At 36.6% G+C, this 11840-nt stretch overlaps 1 protein-coding gene across 1 annotated transcript in view; it reads right to left on the bottom strand.

Annotated features, from left to right (window-relative positions):
* Nucleotides 1–11840, bottom strand: part of LOC131537397 (uncharacterized) — a 199744-nt gene that overhangs the window by 61372 nt on the left and 126532 nt on the right. Inside the window, exons 29-35 of the mRNA XM_058770780.1 lie at nt 5490–5660; nt 5127–5297; nt 4854–5024; nt 4525–4689; nt 2678–2851; nt 2367–2537; nt 11–184 (exon numbers count right to left, since the gene is read on the bottom strand). Of these exons, the coding sequence (XP_058626763.1) occupies nt 11–184; nt 2367–2537; nt 2678–2851; nt 4525–4689; nt 4854–5024; nt 5127–5297; nt 5490–5660 (1197 nt within the window). The remainder of the gene's footprint in view (nt 1–10; nt 185–2366; nt 2538–2677; nt 2852–4524; nt 4690–4853; nt 5025–5126; nt 5298–5489; nt 5661–11840) is intronic.

Genomic DNA, 11840 nt, shown 5'->3' with positions numbered 1-11840 from the left:
TAACACTCACCTCAGTGTCTTCAGCTGACAGTTTGGATTCTGTAGTAAATCACTGAGCTTCTTCACTCCTGATTGTCCAGGATCATTTCCTGTGAGATCCAGCTCTATCAGGTGTGAAGGGTTTGATCTCAGAGCTGAAGCCAGAGCTTTATAACCTTCTTCAGCGATACCACAGTTTGAAAGCCTACAGAAAATTAAAACTACATTTTAATTTTAAATTGTGGTTCAAGTTTATTCATTACTGCAAAACAGTCTGAATACCAAAATCTGACATTAATCACATTAGAGCTAAATATTTATCAGATATACAGGTATGCCTTTTCTGGTTTCATTATTTCTTTAATTTGTGAATTGATTAATGAATTATAATTGATTAATGGTAAAATTTTACTGAATTTGATTTTTTTTTGTTTTTGCCCCCATTTTTCATGAGCTGAACTCAAAGATCTAAGACTTTTTCTATGTACACAAAAGGCCTATTTCTCTCAAATATTGTTCACAAATCTGTCTAAATCTGTCACAAATCTGCATTGTATTGATGGCATTTTGAATGCACAGAGATACCGTGACGAGATCCTGAGGCCCATTGTTGTACTATTCATCCACAACCATCACCTCGTGTCGCAGCATGATAATGCACGACCCCATGTTGCAAGGATCTGTACACAATTCCTGGAAGCTGAAAATATCCCAGTTCTTGCATGGCCAGCATACTCTCTGGACATGTCACTCATCGAGCATGTTTGGGATGCTCTGGATTGGCGTATACGACATTGTGTTCCAGTTCCTGCCAATATCCAGCAACTTTCCACAGCCATTGACGAGGAGTGGACCAACATTCCACAGGCCACAATCAACAACCTGATCAACTCAATGCGAAGGAGATGTGTTGCACCGCGTGAGGCAAATGGTGGTCACACCAGATACTGACTGGTTTTAGGACCCCCCCGGAACCTCCCAATACAGTAAAACTGAACATTTTAGAGTGGCCTTTTATTGTGGCCAGCCTAAGGCACACCTGTGCAATAATCATGCTGTCTAATCAGCATCTTGATATGCCCCACCTGTGAGGTGGATGGAGTATCTCGGCAAAAGAGAAGTGCTCACTAACACAGATTTAGACAGATTTGTGAACATTATTTGAGAGAAATAGGCCTTTCGTGTACATAGAAAAAGTCTTAGATCTTTGAGTTCAGCTCATGAAAAATGGGGGCAAAAACAAAAGTGTTGCGTTTATAATTTTGTTCAGTGTATATATATATGTATATGTGTGTGGCTGTACATACACATATGTAGTTGTTGTTTTTTGGAGTTTGGCTTAGTGTTATGTTAGAATCATTATTATACTCATACCTTTTGTTGTTTTAGTATTTGAATTGTTTTTAGCTTTATTTTTTGTTTTCATTTAAATGTGTAGTTTTGAAATGTTGTTGTATGCATTTGTCATTTTGTGAGCGCTGCTCACTTAAAATGGTGCTGATGTTACAACTCGTGGTCTGGATGGATGCCTGGGTGCAAATGCGCTTTTTGAATATCAGTTATAGAAGTATTTAAGAATAAAAGACTTGAGCTGCTTTAAAATATTCATGAGTCCTTTTCCCCGAGTCGAGTCAAGTCTGGAGTCATTTCAGGTCGAATCTGAAATTTATAAAAATGCGTCTCGAGTCTGAGTCACTAACTCGAGTGCACATCCACATGTTATAATAAATGATCTGTGGGTTATTTGGGCTGGAACTTCACAGACACAGTCTGGGGACACCCGAGACCAATATTACATCTTGTAAAAAAGGGCATAATAGGTGCCCTTTCAGACCAAATGCACGGATCCAATGAATGATATGCATTAATTTTCCTTTTCAACTGTTTACTTTAGCTTTAGACATAAGTGACTGTTTATGACATTACTTGCGGAGACTAGCATTTTGACAATTTTGTGTGTATCTGTCCATTCTAGCATAAAAAGACAAAAAAAAACCAATTTCGTGCGCGCAACGATTCAGGTCGCTTTTTTAGGCCTCTGTTGCATTTTCTCACTTGTATGTGTAAACCGACAGGATTTAAAAATACGCACAGGTGATACACTTTCACTCTATGATGGTTAAACTTTGCAATTCATCCATGGAATCACATGCATCTCAAATCACCTTCTCAAGTGGTTTGAGTTATCAGATTGCAAGCCGTCTTAAATGTGTTCTGGAAGGCATTTCTTCATGATTAGATAACTATTCAATCAGTGAAAATGTACAGTATGAGGTGGACACGTGTAAACAGGCCCTTATAATTTTTTTTCCCATTTATGGAGGTAAACAAACAAATATATAACATTCCTGAAATTGTCACTGTAGCTGATGGTGAAATGAACTCACTTGAGTATCTTCAGCTCACACACAGGATTCTTCAGTCCCTCACAGATCTCTTTGACTCCTGAGTCCAGCAGACGGCTGTTGTTCAGGTTCATCTCTTTCAGGATGGTTTTGGAGGAGAGAACAGCAGCTAGAACTGAACAGCTTTTCTCTGTCAGCTCACAATTATTCAGCCTAAACACAAAATAGCATTATTTATTATACAGCACATATTCAACTGATCAACACTCTTCAAATATGCTCACATACATGACTGACAGTCCTTTATAATGAATATACAGAGAAGTTACAATGTATAAATCATGTTCACTCACTTGATTTTCTCCACTTTGCTATGAGAGTCCATCAAAAGAGCAGAGAGTTTCTCTCCATCCAGATCTCCTAATTTCTCTCCACTCAGATCCAGTTGTTTCAGTAATAATGGACTTTTACCCAGAACTTTAGTGAGATACTCACACGCTTCCTCTGCAGCAGGACTTCTCAAAAACCTACAGGAAGTGGAAGAGAATGTAGGTAAGATGATCTGGTTATATTTTTATGGTATTTGCATCTACAATCCTCTTATGGGTCCAGTGTAGCGTTAAACATATATTTATGATAACAGTCTGCAGTTTTGTTGAGAAAATATGTATTATACAAATAATAAAACAATAATAATAATAACAAAAATAATAAGACAATAACCATTGGAAAAAATTATGTGACTCTGTCTGAAAACCCAGCTAAAGTCATTTTTGTGATTCACTGTTTTTCCCCACATCAAATCATCCACATCAAATATCTTTAACATTGAATGGGTAAGGCCATGCCAAGAGTTTGCTCAATTTCGGGCTCAGAAAATGTAAAAAACAAGCTTTGTTTAAAGCTACAACACATTTGAACCATAATTATCCTGACTATGTGCCATATAACAAATTAAAGCTGAGATTAAAGTTTTGTAAAGCATTTCTATATATTATGATGCACATGTCCAAAAAGCATAAAATCATTCAAACGAATGGGGGGTACCACAAGAGCTTAATTGTACAGCAACAATTACCAAGTACAACAATTACCAAGTCAATTCACTGGAATTATTTGTGTAATTTTATTAGTAAAATAAAATATCAGTAGAAAATTTCATTAATATATAAAATGCTCTTCCAATGCAACTGCTTAGAGTCACTTAAGATATAACTGACTGTTTACTTGAATACAATAAATCTGAAATAATTCTGTGTGTATCTGACCGTTCAAGTACAATATGCCGCTATAGATAACTGAATTCAGGATTGCATAGTGACTGAGAGAGGAGGCTTTTAGTGCACACTTTTTCGTGGCGTATCACGCTTGATAACTCTTTTTAACATCAAGCACATCACGCACTTCATTTTACCATTCATGTCTTTTAGAAAAAACTGAAACTGAAACATAACACCCGAGTGCTTTTGTGTTTTCTGAAGGACATCTGCTAAAAAGTGGCTCATGTCATGCTGAAGGAAAGCATTTGCATCTGATGTTTCGGTTTTGGTTTTAATATTAGATATTAATATAGATTTGTTAAAATAGATTAATATATAATAAGGTTAATTTATTTACAATAAAACATTACATTATGCATCATCTTCTGTTCCTCGTGTCTTATAGATGGCACCATGTCAGGGAATTCATCAACCCAAAGCATCAGTGTCAGCATCCAAGGACCAAATTGTTTAGACACATAGGAGGCATAAAATGCTAAAGCTAGTTATCTTGGCAGAATGTTGAGCTACAAAAACAAATAAGCTGTTACTAAAGTTTCGGTAATGACACAAAACATCGCATAATCTATCATTTACAGCAATAAACACACATTACCTGTTTTTGTCATTTTTATGGCTATGACTACTTTGACGCTCTTTATCGAATACTGTACTTAGATTATGTGAATTTAGCCAGGATTTCAAAGACGGGGTCATATTTATACAATCTGTGTTCAAAAATTTATGTTTTTTCATTATTTTTTGTAACAAAACCCATAAAATACAATTGTGTAACTGATGAATTTCTATGAACTGCAATTTGATATGTTCCACTTTGTCTTTCCAAAGCTGCACTGCCAATTTGTCCCCTCTACGTACCTTCATACAGCAGATATCACATTTGTGGCTTATTTTAAAAATATCTGAAAACAATTAATGACCTGACGGTACAGTGTCCATCCTGTAGTAAATCACTGAGCTTCTTCACTCCTGATAGTCCAGGATAATTTCCTGTGAGATCCAGCTCTATCAGGTGTGAAGGGTTTGATCTCAGAGCTGAAGCCAGAGCTTTATAACCTTCTTCTGTGATACTGCAGTCTGAAAGTCTAGAACAGGAATGAAAATGTAACATTCAGCTGATTAATTAGTTACTATGGAAAAGTCCTGAAGAATATAAATTAAATCAATTAATTAAATTTAGTTTCTAAAAAGAACATGAAAGCTAGTTGCAAAGCTAAATCTTTTAAATGAATATGGAGACAAACAAAACCTTAATTTCTCCAGTTTACAGTTATTCTTCAGTCCATCAGAGAGCAGATTCACTCCTGAATCGTGTAGATTATTGTTGCTCAGGTCAAGATCCTTCAGACTGTTGGAGTCTGAACTGAGAACTGAAGCAAGAGCTGAACAGCTTTCCTCTGTTAACTCACACTTATTGAGTCTGAAAAATCAATAATGAAGATACATGACAGTACCATTAACCATACTAAATTTTGCGTGGAATTTTGCCTATCATCAAATGCTGATGGTGAAAAGTACTCACTTGAGTATGTTCAGTTCACACACAGGATTCTTCAGTCCCTCACAGATCTCTTTGACTCCTGAGTCCAGCAGACGGCTGTTGTTCAGGTTCATCTCTTTCAGGATGGTTTTGGAGGAGAGAACAGTAGCTAGAACTGAACAGCTTTTCTCTGTCAGCTCACAATAATTCAGCCTGAACACAAAAACAGCATTATTTATTATTCAGTGCATATTCAACACACATCAGATCAATAATGCAATTTCTACCAAGGTCTTGACTTTACTCCCAAAATGGTCAACCCCTGTATATGCTAATACATATGACTGGCAGTCTTTTATAATGAAGAAAACAGAAGTTATAATATACAAACTCATGTTCACTCACTTGATTTTCTCCAGTTTGCAATGAGAGTCCATCAAAAGAGCAGATAGTTTCTTCCCATCCAGGTCTCCTAATTTATTTCCACTCAGATCCAGATCTTTCAGTAATAATGGACTTTTACCCAGAACTTTAGTAAGATATGCACACGCTTTCTCTGCAGCAGGACTTAAAAACCTACAGGAAGTGGAAGAGAAAAATTCCTTTTGGTTGTAGTTTTATAACCTTAAACTAAAGTTTTGCAGAGTTAAGAAATTATATAGAACAATTTCAACTTAAACAGTAAATAAATTTTTTCAGTTTGAAATGTTTAACCCTCTGGGGTCTGAGTGTCACGAATCCTGCCCATGCACTTCTGTTCATTCACCACCAGAGGTCACCTGCTCACCACATGGACTCTTGCACCACACTACTGTTGCATTTTCACCAGACTACAATCCCCATCATCCATTGCACTGATTGCACACAGCTGTACCAATCACACACTCACACCTGAGAACTATCACACAATCAAACACCCTACATAAACCATGGACTTCCTCTCACAGATTGTCGAGTATTGTCTAGCGGTTATCACAGTCTTTGCTGATAGCTACTTTACGGAGCCTTACTAGTTTCTTTATATTAGTCTTGCCAAGTCTGTTTATCTGTGTTTTGATTATTGCTTTTGTGTTTTTGGATTGCCCTTTCGTCTTGCCTTTTGGACTCTGTTTGCCCCTGTTTGGATTATTGCTCGTGTACTCGGATTACCCCTATTGTCAAGCCCTTTGGATATTGTTCGCCGATCGATGACCCCCACATGCCCTAGGAATACTCTTGTGTCTTGTCCTCAACATACCTGTTAACTAATGTTTGACCCTGCCTGTATTTGACCACGTTTCTAATAAATGCTTGCAAATGGATCCTCACGCCTCATGTCTCGTCGGCTCTGTTACACTGAGGGTGTTCTGGGGTCCTGGAGAAGTTTTGACATGCCCTGACATTTGTGTTTTTTCAGTATCTTAAAAACATTAACCCTCTGGTGTCGACAAACGCGTATACGCGTTTTGAGGCAGATTTTCCTGATAAGGCCAAAATGAGCTTGAATTACTCTGCCATTTTTGATCGTACAGATAAGATCAATACACCATTCGAATCTGTAAGGGGTCTACTTTTATTTGTATACACTCATAATAACAACTAAACTTTGTGCTTTTGAAGAATAAAGAAAACAAACAGGGTGCGCTCTCTGTCTTCTCCGTCTCCGCGAACTGCTTTTTGAAACACGTCACTAAAATGAATAGTAACTCAGCAAATACTTCACACAGAGACATGAGAAATATATCTATAGAAAGCTTGACATGTCTACTGTTAAATGAAGTAAGTCTTACCGAAAACAAATATTCTGTGATAAAGTAATCCGTATGAAACCAAGGACATGTCCAGTTTTTCCGTCTGGTCTCATTATCTATTAGGTCACGCCCACGCGCTGCTCGCGCTTTTGTTATTACAAATCTCCACGTGAGCCAGGCGGCATGTAAACGCCCACACCTTTAAGACTGCAAGGGAAGCTCGGCTTCCCCTATAATGTCAAAAAATTAATGGTCAAATATGTATTATTGTGTTAACATTTTATTGACTAAAAATGCGTTAGAACACGTCCATCTCGAAGACGAGTTCGTTCAGAATCAGCTACATATAGCAGGTCGGCTGACTCGATTTCCTTCTCATACATTCCCGTAGCGTCAGTGCCTTTCCCTGTTGAAGCCGAGCGTCCATTGACTTCAATGGGGCTGCTTCGAACAGTTTTTTTCAGAGCTTCGAAACTAGACGGTCATTGGATAAATGCTGCGATTATGTCCCGCCCACGGATGCTCAGCGTCTCTGGGGGTGAATGGAGGAGTGGGCTGGCCTGGACTCCGGGCTTCTGCGTGATGATTGGAGGGTCTGTATCCTTTTGATTGACAGCAATTTTGTTCTATAAAAAGTTGCTGACGCTGAAGCTATTCGAGCTCAGTCCCATCGCGGCTTTGCACTTGGTTCTTATCAATCATTATCCCTCTGGTGTCGACAAACGCGTATACGCGTTTTGAGGCAGATTTTCCTGATAAGGCCGAAATTAACTTGAATTACTCTGCCATTTTTGATCGTACAGATAAAAGCAATACACCATTCAAATCTGTAAGGGGTCTACTTTTATTTGTATACACTCATAATAACAACTAAACTTTGTGCTTTTGAAGAATAAAGAAAACAAACAGGGTGCGCTCTCTGTCTTCTCCGTCTCCGCGAACTGCTTTTTGAAACACGTCACTAAAATGAACTGTAACTCAGCAAATACTTCACACAGAGACATGAGAAATATATCTATAGAAAGCTTGACATGTCTACTGTTAAATGAAGCAAGTCTTGCCGAAAACAAATATTCTGTGATAAAGTAATCCGTATGAAACCAAGGACATGTCCAGTTTTTCCGTCTGGTCTCATTATCTCTAATTAGGTCACGCCCACGCGCTGCTCGCGCTATTGTTATTACAAATCTCCAGGAGAGCCACGCGGCATGTAAACGCCCACACCACCGTAAACAAAGCAGCAACGCGTTCATCTCGGATACTTTTCAGTTTTGGAAGAACACGCTGTGAGGAATAAGCCTTGTGTTTACCTCAGAAACGCGCTGAGAGGAAAAAGAGTTGTATTTACCCTCAGAAGACGCACTGAGAGGAAAAGGCTTTGTTTACCTCACAAACCGAACGCGAACGCAGCTGGAGCCGGCGGAGGAGGAGATACTTTATACTGAGTAAGTAATGTTTCTTATTGGCATTCGATAATGTGTTGTTGTGACAAAGTTGAAGGCATTTATAACTCCAGAATAAAATGTGTGAAATCGAGTGCAACATTTTGAAATTGTATTTAAATTGCATTTAAATGTTGCACGACGTGAGGATAGTTATATGTTCTATAAACAATGATATAAAAGTAATGTCTAAGAAAGTTTAGACCAATCTTTACTGTGAAGTAGCCTACTCTGTTTGTAAATACCTGCTCAAACATGTTTATAATAAGCTTAACAATAATAATTTAGTTTCTCAGTTATAAAATTTTGTTTTTGTATGATAATACATGCAAAGTATGTGAGCATCTATGTTATAAAATCACGTGGGCAATGTTGGTTATTGCTAATGTAATAATATAGTTGCTCCTGATAAGACTATCAACATGCTCACTAGTTTATTTATTCATTTTAGTGGGGTGGGGGGGTGCTTTATTTATTTTGAATAGTAATATGTAGGCCTATATATTATAATAAATATAATGTACTGTTTTTGCTGTGCTTTGGATCAAATAAATGAGCTGAAGACACTTCTTAAAAAAAAACCATTACAAATCTTACTGTTTAAATAATTTGACTGGTAGTGTATGTATTTTCACCATGTTTGCTTTGTTTTTGTCCGTTCATTGTGTTGCTCACGTCTGTTTTGTGTTTTCTCATGCAGTTTCTGCTGTCTCCCGTTTTCCTGGGTTCCAGTTTCCTGCCACTGTTTTGGATATTGTGGATATTGCACCCACGATGTCTTGACTCTTCTGTTGTTTATTTGTTTGTTTGTTCCTAATAAACTGTTTAACTGCACTCGCAAGTGAATCTCAAGTTATTTTATGTGATAGTTATATGTATACACATTTCTTTTTCCTCACATTCTTTCTTGTAACTCTTCTCTCTCAGTCACACACCTGACTGAATGGCTCATTATGGAGCTCATTATGCGGGCCTTTGTCTTCTCAGGTGTGAGTCACAGCATTATCCAGGAAAGTTCACGTCCTCTTGCATAGACCCTTTCTACTCAAAAAGTGACTTAGAAAATTTTAATCAATATATTGTTTTCTCTGAATGAGTGAGTTAGATTATTTTCAGATCATTTTGAAGCAAATATTCTAGGCTACAAGATCCAGTTCTCAAAAGTCTTGTGAACAAATGTTCTGTATGTGTTTTATGGCCTTATTTCAGTTACTTTAAAATTTTAGTTTTTTTCTAACCACGCATAAATGTTGTTTTCTCAAAACACAATCACGCACGTACATGCTGCTCACATATTATTGTAGCCCAGTTTGTGCTGAATATAGTGTTTTTAGACTTTAGCCATTAAAATGTTTATAAGTAACTGAAAAAATCACAAATGTCAGGGCATGTCAAAACTTCTCCGGGGCCCCAAAACACCCTCAGAACCCAGAGGGTTAACTCTCTGGGGTCGGCTGTCTCGCCGGCGAGACCAACTCGTTTTTTTTAAGATCAGTGCAAAAGACACTAAAAATACTCTGTTGATTTTGCTCACACAAATAAGTGTTATACATCAATCGAAACTGTTAAGTGTCTACTTTTTTTGTGTACACTCACAATAACAACACAACTTTGTGCTTTTGGAAAAATAATAAAACAAACAGGGTGCGCTCTCTGTCTTCTCCATCTCCGCGAACTGTTTTTAGAAATGTAACTCAGCAAATACTCAACACAGAGACATGGGAGTTATATCTATAGAAAGCTTGAAGTGTCTACTTTGAAATGGAGCAAGTCTTATCGAAAACATTCTGTGATGAAGTAATCCGTATGAAACCAACACGATGTTCATTATGTCCCGTCTGACTCATTATCTCTAATGTGATCGCGCGGCTCGCGCTGTTCATATGTAAATAGCCACGTGGTACGTGCGCGCGTGCAAACGCCCAACACAAACAAAGAGCTGAGATCCTGGTAGCGGCTACTGTTTGTTTCTGGAAGAAGACGCGCTGAGTAAAGGCAGGATTTCCCTCGAAAGAAGAACACGATTTCATCCAGAAGAGGAGATCAATCTGATGAGTAAGTAATGTTTCTTTTTTGCATTAGTTAACGTTTTATTGTGTCATAAACTTGAACAGATTTACTAATGGTTAGTTGGGTTTTTCCCAAACGACAACATGATGAATGCTATGCATCTAAGAATATTTAGACCATGTTTATTATTAATACTCTGTTCACAAATATATTTTAATAGCGTGCTAAACAATAATAATTAGTTTCTCAGATATAAAATATCATTTTTTATAGTACAAAGTACATCCTTTTATTGTACAAAGCTTGCTTGAGTCTGTGGCTACAGAATCCTATCATAGGCTACTATAAAATCATACATACTAGACTATATGACTACAAAATCATAGTTGGGTTTTTCCCAAACTATAATTCCTGACTACAATGTTTGAAATCGTGTAAAACATTTTGAATATGATAGGCAATTCATTGTATTTAAATTTCTTACGGCGCGATGATGTTTTCATGCTCTATATAAAACAATAAAAGTAATATGAGTGTACACTGTAACATGATGAATGCTACGAGTCTAAGTATGTTTAGTACATGTTTATTATTAATAGCCTACTCTGTTCAGAAATAGATTTTAATAACATGCTAAACAATAATAATTCGTTTCTCAGATAAAAAAGAGAAAGAAATATTATATGATAGTACAAAGCATGTGTGAGTCTATGGCTACAAAACATATATATATATATATATATATATATATATATATATATATATATATATATATATATATATATATATATATATGTATATATATATATATATATATATATATATATATATATATATATATATATATATATATATATACAGATGTTCCTGATATTAACATGCTCACAAATGTTTTTTTTTTGTTTGTATTTTATTGAATCAGATACCAGCACCAGATGAATCCTGATGTCTCTTCAAACTGTTTTCCTCTGAGAGTGCTGTACCAACATCAGATGTTCAACTACACTGATATTCTATGTTAAAACAAGCTCCTTTTCTACTGATTATGTTTTTTCTTCTTGAATCCATGGAAAGAAGTAGAAACACTTAAATAAAACATGTAAATATCAGGTATGATTTACTTGTTTCACTTGTTGAACAGAATCTGCTGCAGGAATGACTCAAAGTCTGTTCACATCTCTGTGGTTAGATCAGTGTGCACAATAATGTGTCTTTGACCTTCATTATGTATGTTTTGATTATACTGTGTTGTAAATAAAATACAAATAATTAAAAAAAAAACTTTTTTTCAGTCTCCTCACATTCTCTCTTACCTGCCTCACAGTCACAGTCACACTGATGTGCCATTAGGGGAGGGCCCTTTGTCTCTCAGGTTAATTTTTGTCTTTGTCTCTCACTTAATATTCATGGCCATTGCCACTCCCTCGCATATAGACCCTCGATCACAAAACACGGCTTGAAAATTTTAAATCAATATATTGTTTTCTGTGAATGAGTAAGCAGAATGATTTTCACATAATTTTGAAGTAAATATTCTAGCCTACAAGACTGATTACTCAAAAGTCTTATTCACA

The sequence above is a fragment of the Onychostoma macrolepis genome, chromosome 03 (assembly GCF_012432095.1).
Source record: "Onychostoma macrolepis isolate SWU-2019 chromosome 03, ASM1243209v1, whole genome shotgun sequence".
Lineage (NCBI taxonomy): Eukaryota > Metazoa > Chordata > Actinopteri > Cypriniformes > Cyprinidae > Onychostoma > Onychostoma macrolepis.
This window is presented reverse-complemented; position numbering and strand designations above follow the sequence as displayed.